At 33.5% G+C, this 25,236-nt stretch overlaps 1 protein-coding gene across 1 annotated transcript in view; it reads right to left on the bottom strand.

Moving 5' to 3' along the window:
- Nucleotides 1-5,131, bottom strand: part of LOC126772702 (homeotic protein Sex combs reduced-like) — a 37,599-nt gene extending 32,468 nt beyond the window's left edge. The window contains exons 1-2 of the mRNA XM_050493219.1: nucleotides 4,943-5,131; nucleotides 1,737-2,650 (exon numbers count right to left, since the gene is read on the bottom strand). Coding sequence (XP_050349176.1) covers nucleotides 1,737-2,496 — 760 coding nt within the window. The 5' untranslated portion in view covers nucleotides 2,497-2,650; nucleotides 4,943-5,131. The remainder of the gene's footprint in view (nucleotides 1-1,736; nucleotides 2,651-4,942) is intronic.
- Nucleotides 5,132-25,236: the final 20,105 nt, after the last annotated feature.

Genomic DNA, 25,236 nt, shown 5'->3' with positions numbered 1-25,236 from the left:
TATTTATTCTAAATTAATTTGTTAAGATGTTAATAAATTATATAATATATTACGCCCTTTTAAACTTTTTTTAGCGATTTAGAACGTTTTTCCCGTCTGTACTGGCCGTCGTCGCGTTTGGACTCTACTACCACTTACCATCAGATGGAGTAGAGTCATTTTCCCTCCCGGCGAATGTAAAAAAAGACTGTTTACTAAACACTGATTTCGCTATCTCTTTCATTATTGATTTGACATTTGAAAGAAGAAGACAAGACAGGATTGTTTAAAGAACAATTCCCTAAGCTAGATCTATTTCGATGTTTCTTTATGCCTTAATCATTTTGGTTATTTAAAGTAAATAAGCAAAGATAATATCATAGCGGCTGAATGTGTTGGATATATTTAGTGATTACATAAACTACAGAACTAATTTTAAATAGAAAATTAACTTCTAAAATAAATGTATGTGTTCATGTTTTGTCTATTTCCAATGCTTAGAAAAAATATATTTTATTCTCGTATTAACATTTAAACGTGTAACAACCCGTACTATAATAATTTGTACCCTGTCAATTAAATACTAATTAGCGGAATTTTTCACAAGGTCGTCTATACGAATAACGTAAGAAAACAATACAATTATTCAAGTGAATTCGAAACATCTGTTCTTGTATTTTTCGTCGTGTTTGAAAACATTTACCTACTCGTACATATGTGTCAAGTCAATTTAAAACACGCAATATGATATGACGTTATACGGTCATTATTTAGGTCATACGATTAAGATTGAAATATTCATCTTAATTATCTAAGTTCTCTATTAAAAGTTGTATGATTGATATAAAGTAATAGCTTATAAATACCTCACTGGATTAAGAACTTTCCTTTTAAGCAGAAGGTTAAGGATTAATTTGACTAACTTAATATTATCCGCACATACATTTCAGATTTAATTCCGCAATATTTAACAATTCTAAATTATTCTATTAAATACAAGATGCAGTGTCATATGAGGTATGTTTACTTTATTTCCATATAAAGCTAAACCCACGTTATTTGTACTTAGTGAAGTTAATAAGGACGTTAATTTGGTTGCGTGATCTAATATCGTATTCCAGTGTGTTCTACTTTTTAAATTATTGCTTCTACCTCATTATAACTATTACGAAACTGTTATAAATATATACTTTATATTAATCTACTAACGCCGAACGAAAGATATAAAACGTAATTTCTTAACAACCGTAATTTAAAGGCGATTGAAATAAAATAATCGAGTTCTCGCTTAATACCAGAAGGCAAGGATCCGTCAAATCACACGTCATAGTGACGACGCGCTTTCCTCGTCATTAGAAGCCAGAGAGAAAAAATCTTCGGTTGTTCACTTGTAAGGGCCCGCCAACAAAGCCATTATGCCTTATTATGGATATCATCCATCAGCGCGCCATATTGATCCAACATTAATGCATGCTAATGTTTTATAAACAGATATATAATTTATTTTGTCTCCACTTTGACTACCAATTGATGAATAGTTTCTTGTTAGACACCAGTGTTAGATGGATTTAATGGAGGCGTGGTCACGCCGATTCGAAGAGGAAACAGAACCATTAATGATTTCACGCCGCCAGTAAAAAAGGATGAATCGGGATATTAACATCATTAATTGTTTCCGAAGTCAATAAACTAATAATTCATCGTGTAGAAAACCGTTATAGCTTAGAACTAGTAAAGTGTGTTTAAATTTTACTTACTTTGTCCTAGGTGAACACGTTTCATCCATGGATAAATTTGCGGAGGATTCGCCTGCGTATTGGAAGCAGACTTTGCATTCTTCGTATTACTTGAACTTGAGTTATTAGCTTCGTTGCTTTCATTGCTGGATGTACTTGAAGCGGGACTTGATATGTTTTGGTTTATATTCGCCTTATGTTCCACCGGAGAAGCAATAGGTGTAGTAAGGCCAAGTTTCGTACTAGTCGTTCCACCTGCATTCTGACCAACACTTCCAAAGCCTGGTGACGTTCGTCCAGGGCCCGACGAAGTGGAGAGGTCTTGTGGGGATGCAACTCCAGTTGTTGAAGTCGAGTCAGCGAATTTGCAACTTGCGCTAGCAGCTTGGCTAGGTGGTGTAGACATTAGATTCGGTGACAGCGCACCAGGGCTTGGGTTTGAATGTTGATGCATATGACTGGCTGCACTGCCTAATCTTTGTGGATGTAGTTGGGTGTAATCGATCATAGCCTGAGGCTGCATGTGAGCTCCAGCTGCTGGTGTAGCGTAAGGGTGTTGAGGGTAATGATGTCCAACTTGCGGCGGTGAATAACACGTATTTGGATATGACGCTGTAGCGTTTGGATTGTAGTAGTCTGCACCAGGTGTAGGAAGTCCTGGATGGCCAGATTGTTCCACCGGAGTCCCCGTACGCCCCGGGCCTTGATTCCCATAGCAAGATGCGAGGGAATTCACAAATTGGTAGGAACTCATTCCTGCGTTATAATTTAGGTCGTTCATTGGTAACAGATTGCTTTCTATCTTTTTCCTGAAGTTTACTCGAAGATTGTCATTCTTAGTCGGACACTGAATTGTCTAGTTGGACATGTTAAGTGCTACAGATGTTCGCGGTCCGTCTCAATTGTCCTCGTAGAGTGGAGCTTGATTGATGGACCTGTGATAGAATGAAACACATTAGTTGGTCAAGTACGAGTCTTGTTACTAGTGATGAATGTAGTATATTGCCCGTATCACATAGCAATCTTAAATTATCCATTTTTTATTTTTGAGAAGCTAATACTATCAAATAGTGGTAGTGTCAAACTTATTATTGTTATCGTTATAATGATTATTTTGCAAACATTTAAAGCTTATTGCAAATCATAACAGAATTATGAATTTATTACAGTTTTAAGTATAACAACGATATGCACACACAAGTTTCGATTGATTATTATTTGTGCCTCATAGTAATAAGCTTTGCTGTGAATCTATAAACATTTTATCAAATTTTGCAAATACTCCTTATAATTTATTGAGAATTTGTCATTCTTAGGGGGTCTATTACTAAACAATAAATTAATATAAGACATTTTAAAGCGGAGTGCACATGTCAAGTGACATGAGGAAAAAATCTCGGTTCCGCCACGTGGTAGGGCTATAAAAGTGTCCACAGAGGTTTATGGGTGTAAGCGGTAGGCCGAATGTGACTTCTGCCGATTTATGAACTTCGCTCGGTGCATACATCTTTATGAGCAAATTAGCAGTCATTGTGTATTCGATTTATTCATCGCGTACGCGGAACGAATGACAAATGTGCGAATTCTGCCGAAATGCGTTGTAATTTTGTGCATTTGGCACATTTTTCACGCTGCATCTTATGTGGAGCATATTTCGTATTTTTTTTGGCATCTGCAAGATTTATTATTCATTGAAGACGGGCTGAAATGAGTTATTATTTGAATGAGTAATTGTTTCGTATTAATATCATAATATTTTCACTTTAATGCACTTGTAAATTTGTATCTTGGCTCTATTTATTTGCGAACGTTGTCACTGGCTTCTATTTGTTTCAAAGTCAAGGAATTGCAAGTGTGATATATTATTAAACGTCAACTCATAATAATGTTATGATTTTCAATATTTTAAAGCTAATTAATTTAAAATGCTATTGCAACATAAAATGATGTTTGAATGTTACATAGAAAGTTACTGTATGTATAATTTATAGCTGATGACTTTTTAATAGTTACTTTATTATTTTGTCTCATATAACAATAATACTTTTAGTAAAATGTTAGAAAGAACGTATAGCGTATAAATAATTTAATACAATAAAATAAAAACTTAACTTAAATTGAGCACTTTTATATCGTCACTTTACAAGATTAAATTGAATCCAAAGAAACAATCTTTACATAAAACAACACAATTGGTAATTTAAAAAAAATGTGTAACTATAAATCGAAATAAAGAAAACTTTTTTTTAATATCGAAATTCAGTTTTAGTTGAATTAGGTTCTTAATTTTTTAGACTACCAGTAAGAATGTTTTAAATAAAAATATTTTAATTCAAATAGATTTTTAAAAGTATTTTTGAATCGTCAAGCGCTACAAAAAAGTATTTATATAAATACTGCGAGTACTCTTATATATACATAAATATATTGTGTTAGGAAAAAATATATAAGTTTTTTTGATATTTCCAATATAATTACTATTCGGTTTTAATCCTCTTGTTCTCGTGTGACACCCAGACAACATGTGTTTGGTTATTTCAGTTTAGATTTTTGTCACTCCCGTCCGGTCCACATTAAATGGGCCGAACGATTCGTAGTTTTTTTTTTACTTTTTCTTAGTGGCTTAACCTCGACATCCTTTGATGAGGCGATTTGGAATGTCTATAATTTTAGTCAACCGCTCTTTTATTAGATCTTATTGTTATTACAAAGTTGATATTTAAGGCGAGTCGCGTCTCACTTAATGATGTTCACAATTTATAATTTTTGTATCAAACAAAAATTCTTTAAACATGATATATAATTCATATAAAATTATAATGTCCTGTTTGCTAAACTTATTCGAAATTAATGATTTTATTAATTATATTACTTTTAAAAATATTAAATCAAAACACATACCTACATTACACAATTAAATATTAAAATTGTATATTACAATTATTGGTTTATATTTATTTACACAGCGTTATGAAAAAACCTTTTAATTAATTGTCAAACAATTTGAACAACAAAATGAATACATTTATTAATACATATTACAATTTGATTGCTTTCATAGTTGATGATCAAAGCTCTAGTATAAACTTTTAAGCTCGTGTAGCTGACATTTTAAGTCCACGCCGTCCTAGAAGATTATTTCCGATACTCTTTGATCCATTGACAAGTATTTATTTAATATAAAACCAGTTTAATAATTAATTATTAACTGAAACAAAAATACTTACTCTAATTAGTATCAAAGTCGGCGTTATCAAACATTAAAACGCACAAAAATCACAAACATCCCACAATATATCGTCACTTCACACTAATAAAACGGCTATCGTATTCGAAGACGAAAGTATGAGTCAAAGGTTTCCGAAAGTTACGTGTTGTCGCGGCGGAAAACCGTTGATGTTTTCCCGGCGTTCGAGCGTCGAGTGCAGCGCGCCGAGGTGAGCTGAGCGAAGCGGGCGGGGTGGGGCGGGGCGCACCTGGCTATATGCCCGCTCACGCTACCTCTACGCTCTACTCGAGCGTTTTTGTCAACGCTGTTTCGTATTTGTTTTAATGTGTTGACGTTTTTTTATTTCGTATGGATTAGTGATCGATATGATTGCTTTTCAGTAAGTGGTTTAATTTATTTTATTCAATAAATGATATTATTAATTATATAATTTGTTATACTTTATAACGACAGATTATGATTGATTGTGCAGTTATATTTCATTTATTAAGGTGTATAAAAAATTATTAAATTAAAACATATTTGGGTTGATTAAACGAATCTTATTTAGAATAAAATCAGAGATACGAATACTAAGAGAGGTCCTCGTCAAATCATGTTGTCATAATAGTTTAAAAATTATATACACGATAAGAACTGTATTAAAATATTCTACAAGTGCTTAATCTAAGTCGGAACGGACGGACACACTCCATGCATCAGTGACGGGAGTGACAAGAGTGAGGCATAAAAATTGCCAACCGCTACTCATAATAAATGACATGTACATGTACATGTGTCTATTTTTATGCACCCTAAGACAATGTGAAGGATTACGTTGTGGTAATTAAACGGCACTAGATCCAGGAAAGTCGGTGGCGGAGTGATAAATTGGGTGTATTTTGCATTGTTGCGTATTTCAAATAACTAATAAAATGTTGAAGTGCGTGTTATATTATAATAATATACAGATAACTGTTTATGTTGTTCAAGTTTATTTACCGGGACAGATTACAGTGCTACCAGTTTATTTATTTTGCTATCTTCAAGTTTTATTTTGAATTCGGGTTATACCTAATTAGGTATTTTTTTTTATAGAATAGGAAGGTGGACGAGCATATGGGCCACCTGATGGTAAGTGGTCACCAAACGCCCTTAGACATTGGCATTGTAAGAAATGTCAACCATCGCTTATAGCCAATGCGCCACAAACCTTGGGAACTAAGATTTTATGTCCCTTGTGCCTGTAATTACACTGGTTCACTCTCCCTTCAAACCGGAACACAACAATATCAAGTATTGCTGTTTTGCGGTAGAATATCTGATGAGTGGCTGGTACCTACCCAGACGAGCTTGCACATAGCCCTACCACCAGTATAATAGGCGCTGACTACGTAAATGAAAGTATAAGGCTATATTTTGTTTGTTTATATACGTATTACTATTTTATATTCATTGTGTCATATTTTTCAAGATGCTTTTGTTTTTTATACAATAAGAATGCTTCAATGCAATACAGTTGCTACTTTTAGTAACAATACTTATGTAGGTAGTTAAGTATTATATTTTACGCGGAAAGTTAAATATATTTTTACTAAACACAATTTGTCGCGCAAAAACGTCGTAGAAAGATAAATGTGCATCTTTTTTATAAAGGTATAAATTTCAAATGTTATTGATTAAATATCAATATCTTGCTTTGTTAATAGATATATTAAAATACTTATATAAAATAATGTTTATTTATAGTTTTTAATATGTATAACATTATATGTAGCTAAAGCATACTTATATCTAAAGAAGTTTCTTTGAATATAATATTAAGAGTGTAAACAGTGATTGTCTAGACAAATGAGAAATTTTGTATTTCCTTAATGGTAATAATATCAAATGTTGATTAAGATTGATAAGAAGTATATTATAGGCTGTAAGGATGAAGATAAAATATATTGGCCGTAGATTCCGTCGTTTAAATGCATGGACCAATGACGAATCAACGACAAATAAATATTATTTTAGTCTCGTGATCTTATAGTCTTAGTCTTCGTTTCACAGGAAATTGCGGACTATTTGATTGTTTGCCGGGAACTCTTTAATATCTCGAGATATCCGTCGTGTATATCTGGCGTATAATCTGATGTATAAGACTATTTATGATTCTTAGTATGCGCTTTATTAGAATCTGTATAATATACTATAATCAAAATTCTAAATAAATACTTCTACACGCTACAACCACAACATTTCTAGTTATATTTGAATGAAAATAATTATCCGATGTTACTTTTACCTATTGTTACATAAATAACAATAAGCTTAGAAAATATACGACTTAAAATGGAGAAGTTACTTACTAAGTACTGCATTGTTATGTAACTAAGTATTGAATAATGTTAATAAAGTGGGTATGTAGGTTATTAGTGTATATTAGTGGATTTGAAGAGCAGTAATGACATTTAAGGGCACCATATCTTATATACGTCCGAACATCTTTTGCAAGTAAATTCTTCAGATATATATTAAATAGTGTTTTGTTGTAGATAAAGATAGATTAAGAGCAAATATAAAGGTACATTTGATCTTACTGTAGAATTAAATGTAGGAATCTTAATTGAATCGTTATTAATAAATTATCAACAAGATTGTAGAATAAGCAAACCGACTGAATCGACCGAATCGACGAATACCAACATCGCTGTCTACAAAATTTACATACTTATTAATTGCAATTATAATATCGACTACAATAAACGTATAGGTATCTACTAAGTTGTAAATTCATCAATTCTTGGATAAATAGGTGTTTAATTAAATTTTGTAAGTAAATATCACACGTGTATGCCACCAACCCGCATTGTAGCAGCGTAGTGGAATAAACTCCAAACCTTCTCCTCAAAAAAGGAGAGGAGGCCTTAGCCCAGCAGTGGGACATTCACAGGCTGTTACTGATAAGTAAATATCACTCCTTTTATATAAAATGCATTTTAACATGTGTTTTTGATGTGAGACTTCTTCGTGTATGAGAGAAAGTAAACTTTCAAAGTTAAATTTGAATTCCGCGTTTCATAACATTTTACAAATTCTTATTTAGCTCAGCAAGTCAGTTTTAAGACGCTTAATCTAAAATTTTAGTCACTTTTCAGATGCTGGTAATAATACAATATAATAAACAAAATAAATACCTATCGTGCTACGTTATAATTTTCGCTAAATTCAAGCATTCTAATTTATTTAATTTTTTATTTTGATTTCATTATTAATGTGACTTGAAATAAAATAGTTATAAATAACCAATATATGACATGCCTTCTGATATTGTCTCACCTCGTTCCCCGGACACCGTCCCGCGGGTATAAAATTTATTACAACTTAATAAACCACACGACAAAACATGCACATGTTCTAACACATAACTCAAACGGTGACTTGTCTCGGTGATATTTACGACTTGGGGTTATTTCGACGTCCCTTTCTATTACTATAAGAAAGACAGGGAGAGATGATTGTTGATTTAAAAACCGTTTATTGGTATTTAATTATCTTGGGTCGTTTTTTAATACTTTCTGTCGGGTGTTTCGGATAAGATTTTTTTTGATACGTCTTAGATATAATGTCTGGTTGAACTCAATATCAAATTAGATAATTTCCCTGTTAGAATTTTTATATTAGTTTATTTAATTCAATTTATATAATAATCGTATATGAATGAAACAGTTAATTCTAATAAGATAGATGTGCTTTATAATATACATCTTAAATATAACAATAAAAGTAAATATTAGATACAAAGCACTCTAAGCGGAAGATTGGAATAACTAAGAATATAAATATTGTTACTACCTATAAAATGTATACGTAAGTCACAATATGCTTTATTATATAAATTTTTTAATGGTTCTAAAATAATGAACTTTTAAATGAAGATATTTTTTGTAATTCAATATCTATAGAATACAGAAATAAGAGGCTAGAATAATAAGTTAGTTTTTTATTGCATATACAAGAAGTAAGCCGCGCATAGTATTATTAAGCGAAAAGTTCTTTCGTAAAAGCTAATGTTTTATATTGCTAAAGCAAAATGAGTTAATACATTTTTTATTTAGTAACAGATAGCTAAAATAAGCGGTAACAAGAAGCTCGACTATTTTATCTTTAATATAATAATTAACACCACGTTTTAAGATCAACCATCCAGTTTTGTAAGCCTATGGAGATTGTACAATCAATCAATTTTGAATATTTATGTGTTGTCCAGTAAGTCTTATTTATTTTATTTCTATATACCTATAATAATAAATTTAGTTAAAGATACTAGACATGATTGTCTAATTTAAAAGCAGTAGTAGTAATACTTCCATAGTAATTCGTGACACGAACATTCATATTTCAAACGTATCGGTATCTCAAAGCAACAACGATCCACAAGATAATACATAATTACTTAATTCAACACTTGATTTGCAATTGAATAAAAATTTGCATGTAATTGTACTGGAAAATACACTTGCCGTCACTGTCACACACCTAAGTCACCTATAGGAGTGAGTGAGACAGACGGTGCACTGTCGTTGCGCTGCATCAGAAGCATGCGTATTGCAGCGGCTGTGGGCGCGGCCCTTTGCGTGAAATGAGTGCTTGTGATTGGTCGAAATTAGTTAGGAAAAGAGGGGTGCGAATGTGTTTGAGAAGTTCGTGAGTTTTATAGCAGAAAACTTTACGATTGATAAAATTTTCTTCCTTTGATTTTAATAGAACGTGATCCGATTTAAAGCACATTATCATCGATATGGACGTCATTTTAAGGTAAGTTTTACTGTAGGTATTTTTTATTTCGTTTGATAAGTCTTCAATTATTTGATAAAATTTAAAAACTTGGACGCTTTGATTGTGTAATCAAGAATAAATACTCAATTAAAATCTAAATATTTTTATGATATTGATTAATTAAATATAGATCATGATGCTTAACTAAATATAGTTTTGTATTTATATCCTAGTGCAAGATGATGATGTAAATTTGACTAAAATAGTGTATGTCTATGGCAATTCAATTTTAAAATTAAATTAAGAAAAAATAATCCTATAAAATTGCTTTAATCAACTTTAAAAGGACTTATTGGATAATTCAAATAGACATACCTACTACGTCGTGTTTAGTAGGAATTTTGCAAGCGTTTAAAGTAATTCAAAATTTTCGTCTTTATATAAGAAAGACATGCGATTAACTAATGATCACGTATACAATTACCAAAATTAAATGTTAAAATCGCTAGTAATAATGATAATAAAAAATTAATTGAGACAAATATTGGTAGATTTTTATCATAAATAAAGGGTTTGTTAATATTTTTCATAATTGTTTTTAATTCCTTTTTTGTTGTTTTCTCATTTATTTCCTTAGTATTATAAAAGCTTCTATTTTACAATTAAAACTTTATTTAAAAGTACATAAGGATCAAATTTCTAAATTGGTTAATTCTTATATTAGACAATTTAAAAATGTATATATATATATATATATGTATTTTTAAATCATCATTAATCATTAAGTAAATTATTAACGTTTTACTGGTCATGGGTGTTGTTTGTTTTTCAGTATTCTTTAATTTAAATACGACAGTGGCGCTGCATGGTGGCACAATTTGTTGTGACGTTGCGTGTGACTAGATAACTCCATGTCATCCGACAGATGGCGCTAAAATGAATTTAAGCTTTCTATTACCAATTTATGTTGAATAAGTTTTTTGTTAGGACTCGATGTTAGACAAACTCTACTTAAGCAATAAAGCGAATACTTAAACATTACATTTAAGTTTTCAAAATTTAAACCTTATAAGAATGTTGACTTTTATTTGCCGGAAAGACTATAACTACGAATTAATCGATTGTTGTGTTGGTTGGAAGGGTGAATGAGCCAGTTTAAATACAGGCACAAGTGACATAACATCTTAGTTCCCATAGATGTAAGCGATGGGTAACATTTCTCATAATGCCAATGGCGTGCCATCATGCCATGCCGTCAGGTGGCCCATTTCCTCGTTCGCCTATCTATACTATAAAAAAAAATATATTTTTTTATTAAATATGTTGGCGTGTGCCCAATGGGTCACCTGGTGCTAAATGAATGACTGCACCACCACCCATATACATCGGAACTGCAAGGAATATTAACCATCTTTACATCATCAATACGCCATTAATCTTGGAAACCAAGTTGCTTTGTCCCTTGCGCTTGTAGTCACTCACTCACCTTTTAAACCGGAGCACAACAATACTGAGTATTGCTTTTTGATGGTAGAATAAGTTTCTGATGAGCTACCACGCGGCTACTACATCAAGTAAAGTAAAATTATATACTTACTTATTTTTCAAATTCAATCTGATTGTAGCTTCGCTGCATCATAATCGCCTACGATACCAACGTTCGGTTACTTTAATATTTTTATATTAAATTTAACTATTTTTTTTAATTATTAAAGAGTTGCTTATGTTTCTCTTTAATTTATATGTCTCGGACTTTCTTTTAACACATGCATTTTTCGCATGAGCAGAAATTTTATTGAATATAAATGTAGACTGCTTACTACTACTAAAGTATAATTTTAGTTAAGGCAAAAAGTATTAATTGTTATAATATATCTTAATTTATGTAATAGCTGTTATTTCAGACATTTTATTGAACATTTATCACAAAATTTTCATAAAAACTAAGTTTATTTTGGTTAATTTTTAAATTGATCTTAGGTACCTAACATTATTTTATTTGGTACCACTGTGTTCTCTGTTCGATTTTTAGACAAATTTATCACGGACATTACAAAAAAAAAAATAGGAGAAAAATAAAATAAAAGACACTGTTTTATAAATATCAATTTATTAAAATCTTCGTACCTACACCTTTTAGCAAGATTTTAAAAAAGTTTTGTCACAGTTTATATTCGCAAATTCCATTTGATTATCTGGTAACCTCGTTAAGAACAAACGACTTGATATTTAGTTGTTAAATAAATCAATGCAGGTGATGCTACTGAAAAGGAATATATAAAAAAGTCTTTTTAGATACAACACATACAAATTTGCTAGATAAAAGTTACCACGACTCTGGTGCTCGAGGAGTCGTGCAGGAATTCATGAAACTGATATTTAAGCGTAACGAAATATTTTTAAATGAATTGTTTTCGCAGTATAAAGGTCCAATCAAAGGGCTGTCACATGATTGCAATTTTACACTGATACTTCCTGAAGGTCTCCTGAGTTCCTCAAGTCTTCTTTGTTTTATGGTAAACAACTAGCCACTGAAAGATATTTTAGCCTGTCCAATTTATTCAATGGGCAAAAATGTAGAATTAGACTTCCAAATCAGTTCGAGGAAGTCGACGTAAGTGAAGTTCTTTACTTGACCTTGAGAACGCTTTTTAGTTCAATAGAATTCAGTGGTTGAACAATCCAGAAACCCACGAAACAGACTCAGGCAATCTTAAAGATGATAAAATGTTATATACTATATGTCTTTATACTCTGTTAGTTCGCCTTCTTCGCTTAAAAGAGGTTCTCGACTTTCACATCATCGACGGACATAATGGCAAAACTTATGCCTCTAGAGTGAAATAAATTAAAATATATATATAAGTGTATTTCCATCCTCAATAATGTCAGTGTTAATATATTTAATTTAACGTTAAAAGTTTCCTAATTCCAAACAATGTTGCATTGGAAGTAAGCGTTCAGCGCCATTAGTCAAACTGTCGCCCCTTGTCAAACGCTGAACTTGCCCTTTCGACACCCGTCCAATACCGAACATACCTACAGACATCGTGTGATGTTATTAAAATGTCTCGTGATGTCTCTAAATATTGTACTTTTTATTTATTACCATGTTTTTTTTTACGTAATAGTCAGACAGCAGGGCAAATGGGCCACCCGATGTTAATGCTCCGTCTATAGCCATTGCCACACAAGCGTATATTTCCATATACGATGTTCCCCACTTAATACGTTGCTCATAATCTAAACCGGTAATTCCGAGTTCGAACCCGAGCATCGTTGATATTTATTTGCTTAATTTGTGCTTTTAATTCTTCTCTTACTCGGTGGTGAAGGACGACATCTTGTAATTAACAACCTGTGAATATCACACTGCTGGGCTAATGCCTCCTCTCCTTTTTTGAGGAGAAGGTTTGGAGCTTATTCCACCACGCTGCTCCAATGCGGGTTGATGGAAAACACATGTGGCAGAATTTCAGTGAAATTAGACACATGCAGGTTTCCTCACGAGATTTTACTTCACCGTCAAACACGAGATGAATTATAAACACAAATTAAGCACATGAAAATTCAGTAGTGCTTGCCTGGGTTTGAACCCACGATCATAGGTTAAGATTCACGTGTTCTAACCACTAGGTCATCTCGGCCTTTCGCGTGGTAGTCGTGTATCCATTAACCTACATTGTAGCGGCGCGTCCTCTCAAAAAAAGGAGAGGAGGCCTGAGACTACTAACAGAAGGATTGCACAAGTAAATCCTATTTTTCAACTTTTAACTGGTTGTCGTAATGCTTGAAGATTAAATAATGTTGTATCAAAATGCTAATTAATATTAAATGGTGATTATTATTAATTCCACTTGTGTTGAATTAAAACACAGTGCTGGATGGAAGCATATAAAGATAAGCATGTCAATTATTAGAATTTAATTGCACAACAAAACTTTCAATATTTAAAATAAAATTAGTTATTTATATACAAATGATTACCGGCTTAGAATAGTACTCCCCCAATCTCATCCCGTGGGTGTCGTAAGAGGCGACTGAGGGACGGGGAAAAGGGGGGATGGGCAGCAGCGTCCCCCCTCCCATAAACATCTTACCCCCTACTGCGCTCGCCAACACGCCTGCCCAGCGCGGCGAGTATGGGCAAACCACCTCCCTAAATGGCAGATGCGCCCAAAAAAAGGCCCCCAGTTACCGGCAAGCCCGCTAGGCCCGACCAAGGTAGCGGTCGCGGTATCGGCAGGGCAGGGGGTGCTAAGAATCACCGGTTCACGGCAGGCTACCGTATAAAACGACTGAAAATGGCAACGTATAATGGACGCTCGATGAGGCTGGACCATCACCTCGCCGAATTAGAAGTAGAGTTAAGTCATATAAACTGGCATATACTGGGGTTATCTGAAGTCCGAAGACAGGGGGAGGACACGATAACTCTAGAGTCCGGTAACTTACTCTACTTCCGCGAAGGTGATAACCTCTCCCAGGGTGGTGTCGGTTTTCTAGTCAAAAAGGATCTCATTAGCAGCATTGTGGAAATCAGTAGTGTGTCGAACCGGGTAGCGTACCTTGTCCTAAAACTTTCCGACAGGTACTCCCTGAAGGTTGTACAGGTATATGCGCCAACTTCGACATACTCTGATGATGTGGTCGAAGCGATGTACGAGGACATCGCAAAGGCCCTCAACGACACCTCGAGGGCCCACTACAATGTTGTTATGGGAGACTTTAATGCTAAAGTGGGAGTACAAGATAGCGGTGAATCGAAAGTCGGACCTTACGGCTTGGGCTGCAGAAATCACAGGGGGCAAATGCTGGTAAACTTCCTCGAAGCGCAGGGGCTTTTTTTGATGAATTCTTTCTTTCAAAAGAAGCCTCAGAGGAGGTGGACCTGGCGAAGCCCCGATAACGTGACAAGGAACGAGATAGACTTTATCATCTCGAATAAAAGGCACATATTTAGAGATGTTTCAGTGATCAACAGGTTTAATACCGGAAGTGATCACCGCTTGGTTCGAGGCACTCTAAATATCAACTTAAAAGCCGAAAGATCGAGAATGATGAGGTCTACTCTCCGACCTACCATGCTCCAAGCTGCTCAAGGCTCCGAAAAGTTCCAAATGGAACTTCAAAATCAATTCACCGCGTTGGAAACCATAAGCAGCATTGATGAGAGAACCGACACGCTGGTCAAAATACTGCAAAACACATCCCGCAAGTGTTTTCCGCCACAGAGAAGAGACAACGCACCAAAACTCTCTGCTGAGACACTCGAGCTCATGAGAAAACGACGAGAACTACCATCGTTTTTGTCAGATAAGGCCTTAAACCGAACAATAAAAACGCTGACGCGACGCGATCTCCGACGCTCCAATACCCGTGCCATCAAGGCTGCGATTGAGCAAAATCGGGGATCGAAAGTGTTCGCTCGCAAGTTTGGGAGGCCGCGTCTGACAAAACTTAAAACTGAAAATGGTGGGGTCGTTACCTCTAGGCCTGAGATTATCGGAGAAGTAGAGAGGTTTTATGGGCAGTTGTTCTCTTCAAGATCGGATAAACCCATGGGAATCAGTATTGATGACCAGCGCGCCCCTCTTATGCGCCATTACTCCGAGGAGCTCCCGGTCGTTGACCAAGGAGAGATTAGGGCGGCTCTAGAACAGCTTAAAAACAACAAATCTCCGGGAGATGACGGAATCACAACAGAGTTGCTTAAGGCAGGCGGGACTCCGGTCCTGAAAGAGCTAGCAAGCCTCTTTAATTCCGTCATCCAACATGGCAAGACCCCGGAAACGTGGAGCGGGAGTGAGGTGGTACTGTTTTTCAAGAAAGGTGATAAAACCCTCTTGAAAAACTACAGACCAATCTCCCTCCTGAGTCACGTGTATAAGCTGTTCTCAAGAGTCGTCACGAACCGTCTCGCCAGACGACTTGACGAGTTCCAGCCCCCAGAGCAAGCCGGCTTTCGATCAGGCTACAGCACCGTGGACCACATCCATACTGTTCGGCAGATTGTGCAGAAGACCGAAGAGTACAATCAGCCGCTGTGTATGGCATTTGTGGACTACGAGAAAGCCTTCGACTCCATCGAAACCTGGGCAGTGCTCGACTCATTGCAGAGATGTCATATCGATTGGAGATATATCGAGGTACTGAGATGTCTGTACAACGCCGCTACAATGACTGTCCACATCCAGGACTGTAAGACGAAGGCGATCCAATTGCGCAGAGGGGTGAGACAGGGGGATGTAATATCCCCGAAACTGTTCACCAACGCGTTGGAAGACGTTTTCAAAACGCTGGATTGGACTAGGTATGGAGTCAATGTAAACGGCGAGTACATCTCACACCTTCGATTTGCCGACGATATCGTCATCATAGCAGAGTCGCTGGAACAACTCACCGAAATGCTGCGTAGCCTAGGCGAGTCTTCCCGGTGTGTCGGTCTCGGCATGAACTTGGACAAGACCAAGGTCATGTTCAATAGGCATGTCGTGCCGGGACCGATATACGTCGAGGGCAAACCTCTCGAAGTTGTTAGTGAATATACCTACCTAGGACAGATTATACAAATCGGTAGGAACAACTTCGAGAAGGAAGCCGATCGAAGAATTCGCTTGGGATGGGCAGCATTTGGCAACCTTCGTCAAGTCCTCAAGTCGTCTATACCGCAATGTTTGAAGACGAAAGTCTTCAACCAATGCGTCTTACCTGCCATGACATACGGTGCCGAAACGTGGACACTAACTGCGGGACTAGTCCACAAATTCAAAGTCGCTCAGCGTGCTATGGAGCGAGCTATGCTCGGAGTATCTTTGAAGGATAAGATCAGAAATGAGATTATCCGGAAAAGAACCGGAGTCACCGACATAGCTTGCAAAATTAGCAGGCTGAAGTGGCAGTGGGCTGGTCACGTATGTCGTAGGACCGATGGCCGTTGGAGCAGACGAGTCCTAGAGTGGAGACCGCGAATCGGCAAGCGCAGCGTAGGGCGCCCTCCAGCCAGGTGGACCGACGACCTTAAGAAGGTGGCGGGCACCAACTGGATGCGGAAGGCGGAGGACAGGGAGCTTTGGCGCACCTTGGGAGAGGCCTATGTTCAGCAGTGGACAACGATTGGCTGTTGATTTGATTAAAAGCAAAGATACAAATTTAACATCTTCCGTTTCAGAATAATATCCAAATTAAATATTATATTTGTTATGATTTATGTTTTATTTAAGGGTTTAAATATATTGTTATAATTTTAAAGAAACAAATAATTAAATGATGTTTACTATGCCGTTTCTAATATGAAATAAATATATTACACAAATATTTTTCTACATATTTATTATTCAAATTAAATGTAATAAATAATAATATTATATTTATAACATAACAGTAACATACAAACTTAAAAAGCTCCCAAAAATGATACAATATAAAAAATTGCCCTTGTATTTATACCTCAAAAATCATATTGGGTTAGTAATATAAGTGGAAGTTAAAGGAGAAATAATTATAGAAAGAGCGGGTAAGCGAGGTTGCGGTGCGTCAAACAATGCTAACTTACATTTAGCTGTCAGTCAAAAACAATTTGGAATTTGGTTCGCGCGGAGGGTCGGTAGGAAGAAGTTAAATATATAGAGCTGTTATAATACCTCTTACTGAAATATATTTATAAGAAACTATAGCAATAATAATTTTATTGTAGCAATTTATGATTTCATAACAATATGTTGTGTTATTTTATAATATACAGGGATAGATTTATTAAAAATACTTTAGACTACAAACAAATAAACAAACTAATGATGCAATAAAAGTTTATTATAATGTTAATATACATTTATTTTTATATAATATTAAAACTTTCCGCAGCTCCATGTAGTTCCATTAGATCGACCGCGTTTCAGCAACGGCCCGGGTGCTGTTCCATCCATCATTTCCTCCATCCACTCGCCGGGTTAAACACATAAGTGACATTGACGCCGAACCCGACCAGTACTACTTGAAACATCGAACTCTCTTTTATTAGTAACTAAACGCTTGTACTAGTAACTACACTTGAATTAACTTCAAACAAATATATTAAAACTTCTTATTAATTACATTATTTTAATTGATTAGGGAATTTATCAAAGATAACTTTAAAATATTTGGTTCCGTTATACATTCTTAAAAGTGTTGTTAGAACATAATTTCGCTGATGAACAGGCCAGATATCTTATGTAGCTTATAGTTCAAATTAAACTGGTCATCATAATACCTGCTCCGGCTACCTACGTCATGTTGCATTATGCCCGAGTAAAAGACGTTTTGATGTTCTCTATGACTGACATGTGGTGTAACGTAGCTCGTTGGCTAACTTGACCTGAAACACAAAATATAGAGTGATATTAATACAATTTACTCGTCACTTTTGCTATTGTAGAAGTTTTAATTACTTTTGTCTTAGTATCAGTGTCGATGAGGTGATTAATATGTTTTTATAAATTAGTTTGTTTCTTTTCTTATTGTGTTCGCTTAGTAGTCAAAATTCTACCATAATCACTATTATGAGGAAAGCTTGTATTTATTAATATGAATATTAATTTTTCGAAACATATTTTTTAGTCTTTTTCCAAAGTTTTTTTGATAACACTATATAAAGCTTGTCAAATATCAACAAACAAAAAAAAAAAACAAAGAATCTCGTATGCGAAATAGAAAATGTTATTACGTCTTTACCTAATTTTATATGGATTTACTTACGTGTTATGTTCTATTTATATAGAATACTTAAGTGGTTCGAGGTTCCCAAAGTTCGGTTCTGTGTTCTCAACGGATACTCATTACTCGTATTCAAGTACTCGTCGTATATATGTAGATATGTAAGTTTATAATTTTTATTTGTACTGCTTTTGTTTTGAAAATAAATAGTATCGTCTTCAAATCGATTTCATCTTTCTCGTAAAAGCACAATTTAGCATATTATAAAAATGTTAACATATATTATATACGTGGTATGTGAATTATCAATTGGATGTAAAAATTATCTGATATATAAATATAATGTACAAAGTTTTGGGGTTTTCTATATTTTACTAATAATATACTCAAATGTGAAAGTGATCGCAGCAGGTCCCTAATGGCATTCGAACGATTTTGCAAATTGCCAATGTTTGAAAATAATGTTTAAAAATTAACTTTTTTTTTTAATTTTTAATAAAAAAAGTATGCTTATGTTTTTATTAATTATAAAAGAAATGTATTTATAACACTTTTTATGTTCTGTCTATTGAGACTACATAATACAGGTACGCTGTACAATTAGTTGTGTTTTTCTTATGCAGATATTATCGCGTCGCGAGATAGCAGCACTGAGCGCTTTCTATCGACTGTATCACGGCGAGTGCTCTGAGGAATTATTCTCTCTAATTCCTGCTTCCCCCTTCCTTCTTAAGTCCACGCGAGCTGGTTCTCGATGTCACCGCCTAACTGTGACATCAATTCCATCGCGAACAAAGAAATTTGGCAACTCCTTTCTTTGTCGCACTCCAAAAAAATGGAATTCCTTACCAGCTCACGTGTTCCCCTCCTCTTACAACCCGGGTTCCTTCAAACGAGGCGTGAAGAGACATCTTGCGGGCCGGCAAGGCGAAGGCGGCTAGTGCAGAACGTTTTTCCCGTCTGTACTGGCCGTCGTCGCGTTTGGACTCTACTACCACTTACCATCAGGTGGAGTAGAGTCATTTGCCATCCCGGACATATAAAAAAAAAATCCAACCTCATGAGCTATTTCGACATTTAAGCTGGTAACAGATGTTTACAAATATTAACTTTTATTTAAAATGTGTCAGTGACTTCGAATATTTTTATAATTTAGTCTGTGTATACGCATCAAGTAAAAAACTTTAGTCTAACTAACTTGGATATTTAACGATATGACAAATTTCTTTACTAATACCTATTAATTATGTTCTACAAACGTCGGCTCTATATATAAATATATTAAGAAGCAGCTTGCAAAATTGTACCCGCTATAAAACAACTATTAATATTCTACCGCAAAACAGTAGTACTTGGTATTATTGTATTCCGGTTTGAAGGATGAGTGAGCCAGTGTAATTACAGGCACAAGGGACATACTTACATACATCTTAGTTTCCAAAGTTTGTGCCGCATTGGCGATGTAAGCGATGGTTAACATTTCTTACAATGCCAATGTATATGGACGTTGGTGACCACTTACCATCAGGTGACCCATATGCTCGTCCGCCTACCTATTCTATAAAATAAAAAAATATATACATATGTAATTTTTTTTTTAAATAAGAACAATCAAATAAACATTCATTTATAAAGATTATATACTCTATGCCGTCTGTATACTTAGTATCAGCCCATCTATTTGACACTACTGGCAAATTCCTCTTCTTTTCTTTGAGTGTATTCAATAAGGCTATATATTTACCTATGTACTAGTGCAATTTAAATAAGCACATGCACGTTTCCTTACGATGATATATTTAACCTTCGAGCACTAGATAAATTATAAGCACACAAAAACTCTTCTGAGTTTAAGTTAATACTACTGGGTGCTTGCCCGAATTTGAAACGATCTTTCAATTAATATCCACGTAGTTCTATCAAAGGGACTACCAAGACTCACTAAATAACAAAATATAATTAATTATAATTGTATATATCATTGCCTTTTTTGTTTTAACAAAAATTAATTTGTTTGGAATTCTGAATAAAAGTCTACTACGAATTGCCTTTTTTAACGAATTAAGATGTCTGTATAAAATATGATTATCCGAAAACGTCACCGGCCATTTTGTTAATATTAAGCGGTTTTTCGAAAAAATATATTTATCAATAATTGACAAAGCTTATATAATATTTCAGTATTAACTTAAAGTTCAACGAATACCTCACAGAGTATTTGTAATCATTTGCGACTTAAAAGTTGTGACGACTTTTGCTTTAACGAATAAATATATCTTAAATAAATAATTCTATCATAAGGAAATTATGTATTAACACATAAAAGTGTATTTCGCTTTTTTGCATATGAAATAATTTAAGATAAAATTATATGTGTAAGGTTTTTAATGAAAGTAATTATATCAATATCTTTACTTATTCCATTTGACGAAAATACCATTAAGAAAAAAGTGAAAGAGGGAAGAGAAAAATCACACTCACACACGCTTAAATTCATACACATTTTAAGCGCACATAATAATATAGAACTAATAATATATAAGCATAGAATCAGAAAATATGAATTTTCTGATTTTATCCATGTTTCCTGAACTAACTTATGTATATTAATTAAGCATCATTGAATTCTTGTTCGGCCTTATATTATAATTATTAGAATTAAAGTTAAGTCAACTTATATAACACTATCGATTATATTTAAATCATAAGAAATAAAACAATTGAACATTAGGCTTCTCTTTATATCTAAGATGTAATATAAAAACGTTCAAGGATATTAATGTAAAAATTTTAATCGTCACACCACCCTCAGTTGGTACAGCATTGATCAGGCTATCTGCTTTCGAACGATGCCAGTGGAGCGTTCTTGATAAATGATCGTGGCCCGGGACAATGCGTTCTGTAGATTCTTTTGTTGTCCCGCTTTTTGTATGGACACTGATGTTTCTGTGACGTGTCCGCGACGTGGACGATACGGCTTCTATTATTTGCAATATTCAGTACGTTTTATTTTATTTGTAAGTATATGGTTATTACAACTTTACAAGTTAGATACTATATGTATCTATTAATGTCTTATCATTAAGATAATACGTGGTAACAGATTAATACATGGTGTTTATTTATTACGTAAAATCCTAAAGACTTGATAAATATAATTAGCAATTGAAATTATTGCGATTCGCGAACCAATCCATACTGAGTTGAGTTTTTAATTTTTTTTGTGTTATATCGTAAGTTGTAGGTTAGGTAGGAGACATATTTAGATGTTTAAATACGTAAGACATAATGTCCAGTCTTAGTCTATTTTGAGAGTAGCTATTTACGTATCATTCTTAAAGTATAAGTTATTCTTTATAAATAGAAATATTTTTAAACAATTACAAGCGGGAACTAGTATTTAAATATATATTTATATATATAATACTAGTTTCCGTTAACGATTTCACCCTTGTGTTACGGTGTGAGGTGTTATGTTAGATTAGTCGTTTTCAGTACCCTCCAGCAACCCTGATAAACGTGTATGCAAAATTTCATAATGATCGGTTGTCAAGTCGAGACATGAAAGTGTAACAAGCAAACAAACTACCCGCATTTATAATATTAATAAGGATATAGTTTTACGGTGGTTCATTGTACAATTCTCAATATTGGTTGTTATTAACTTTAAGCTGTCGCGATGTGTTGCTTCTGTCAGTACAAAAGGGCGTATTAGTTTCGTCTTTCGTAGAACAAGATATGACCTTGTATGGTACAAGGAAAGTCTACAGGGTATTAAGAACGGTATATTATAATTTATAGAAACAAATTCGCTTTGTCGAATGATCGGGCAAAATAAAACGTATGATCGCAATTTAAATGCGAACAAAATATTTTGTAATTTAATAATATAAAATGATACAAGTCGTTGATAAAAAAAGAAACTATTTAATTTAAACGATAACTTGAAAGATAAACCGACTAAAAGCGCTTTGTTTTCAATATTCAAACAATGACGCTAAAATGTAATTCATCATAAATTAAGCCAACTATAAAATGTAGTAGATATAAATAAAATTAATCTGTACATACATCAAAGATAATCAACTTAATGACTACAAAGATAATTTCTTGTAATTAAATAACATTCTAGCACTTTTAAATTAAATACCTCGTTACTTATCATAATTATGGCTTAATTTATTGCCCTGATAAGGTAGCTCTTTGATCGTATATGAGATCAAAGACAACGGTGAGTGAACATCTGTTGCTTTACCATAGATAATAAAAAGGATGAGGTTTTACCTTGCATGTATAAGGGAATACTAAATATTGATTGAGTTTTGTAATTCAAACGAATTTATTATAATGGACTCTAGAGAAGTATTCAATATTATATTATATAATCGTTTTATTGAAACCGGTTCATCGGCTTGGCTTCATTAGTTATAACTAGCCAATTCCTTGGTAATCAATATCGAAAAAATTTCAATAGATAAAATCTCTGAAAATAAAGCTTATTACAAATAAATGTTATAGTACAAAAACAAGTGATATTTTAGTCTTCATTGTTTCAACGAATAAATAATTCTGTTTTATAAGTTTGAAAAGCCTATAATATTATTCAGTAGTAAAGTTACATATATGTATAACTACACCGCACCCGTAGTATCGCGCGCTTAAACTAAATGATGTCTATCATACATTACATAATTATGTGTAACTAACGTTTATGGCAGCGCACGCCAGAATAGCTCGCAGAAAGGTAGGTTTTTTCCTAGTTACTTGACGTTTAATGTCATATTTTGGACAGCTCACACAATATCTTTATAAATTGTAGCCTATGTGTTATTCTGATGTATAAGCTATATTATTGGAAAGTTTAATTGAAATCCAGTAATTCAATTCAGTAGTTTTTGCGTGAAAGAGTAACAAACATCCATCCACACATACAAACTTTCACGTTTATAATATTAGTAGGAAGTAGGATTAAAGAAATGTAGTTTCGTTAAAAAATACCTCTTATATTTATCCAACAGGTGATATTTTTACATATTGCTAACCGTATGAGTAATGTTTTCTATAATATCATTATATATTAAATAGTGTTTATACAAGTTTCTAAATCATGTTTATTTACTTTAAACACATCTGAATTAAACAGTTTTCGAAATTTTGCCACTTAATGTTTAAACAACCATCCAAATAAAAAGCATTATTAAATACCGTTGTTACAATTATCTTAATTCTAATCAAATACATTTAAATTACTTAATGATTTAATTACAGGTAATTTTCATTCCACGTATTGAAACACTCGAATGATGTTTCCGTGTTAAGCGTTGAACTTTGTATAGTATATGTACTATACATATATAGACACTAAACATAAAGCGAGCAGGAATCTAAAGGTAAAGCGTGATATTCAAATATCCATTAGAAGGTTTCTTTTGATCAAGTCCCAGTGAACGTACCTCGTTCGACGTTAGGATTAATTAGAGCTGCCATTCAAACCGAATTCAACCTATAAAATAATATGAACAGAACTTTACAATTTAAAAATAAAAATCCTTAATCTATATTACATTGCTATGCGTTGATCTCATTCACGAAAATAATATTATGAAATAACAATAATTTATATTGAATTGCATTCCTTGGTTGATAAAGACTGAAGGAAGGTCCGATTACGCTTTCGAACGGCGAAAAAAAACGGCGACAAATGCTAATTTTTTCCACAATTTAGCCAAAACTAGCCTTCGTGTCGTGTCGGGCATTATCGGGTATTTTTGAAACGAATTTACTGGCTAATATCGCTGCTACTTTATTTTGTTGAGTTTAAATTCGCAGGACGTTGTTAATGTGCTTTAAAATAAAAAATATAATGTGATAAATAAGATAATTTTAATTTATCTAATTGAATAGCCTTTTACTAAGCTAAGAAAAAATACAATATTATTATTTTTTTTATTTTTTTATAGAATAGGAAGGTGGACGAGCATATGAGCCACCTGATGGTAAGTGGTCACCAAACGCTTATAGCCAATGCGCCACCAACCTTGGGAACTAAGATTTTATGTCCCTTGTGCCTGTAATTACACTGGCTCACTCACCCTTCAAACCGGAACACAACAATATCAAGTATTGCTGTTTTGCGGTAGAATATCTGATGAGTGGGTGGTACCTACCCAGATTAATAATGTTACGTAAAATTTTTAAATTTTATGTAAAATTATTGTGAGTGATCTACAAGCACAAGGGACATAACATATTAGTTCCCAAGGTTTGTTTTGCATCGACAATGTAAGAATTGTCATTGTACAGTGTTTCTGACAAACGCAACTTTTATTTATATTTTTATTTATTACAGTTTTGTCAATGATATTTATTACTATGTTTTGTATTAAAAATATCATGAATATTAACAGACACTGATTCATCGACCGGTTCTATATTAAAAATTTGATTTATATTTATTAGAATATTTTCTACAAATCCAAAAAATCAGAATCTAAAATACACAACATACACAAATATTTATATGACTATAATGGCTAGACAAGATATGGGAAACGACTGTAAGATTTTAGTACTAATTATTACTAGCTTTTTATAAAGATTTATTCTTGAAGTTTAAATATGGCAGTGATATTATTTATAGTACGTAATACCTGTAGGTAGGTATATTATTATATGAAAAAACTACAATTATTCTACAATTTGAGTAACAAAAATATATTAGAAGCTTTAACGTTGCTTATTATTTAGTAATATTAAATAAATTCTGTTTAAGTTTTAATTTCCTTGTCTATGTTAATTTTAGCAAACAAATAATTTGACAACGCAATAGAAATATTCAACAAAACTAACATTTAA

The sequence above is a fragment of the Nymphalis io genome, chromosome 13, assembly GCF_905147045.1.
Source record: "Nymphalis io chromosome 13, ilAglIoxx1.1, whole genome shotgun sequence".
In the NCBI taxonomy this organism is placed as follows: Eukaryota; Metazoa; Arthropoda; class Insecta; order Lepidoptera; family Nymphalidae; genus Nymphalis; species Nymphalis io.
This window is presented reverse-complemented; position numbering and strand designations above follow the sequence as displayed.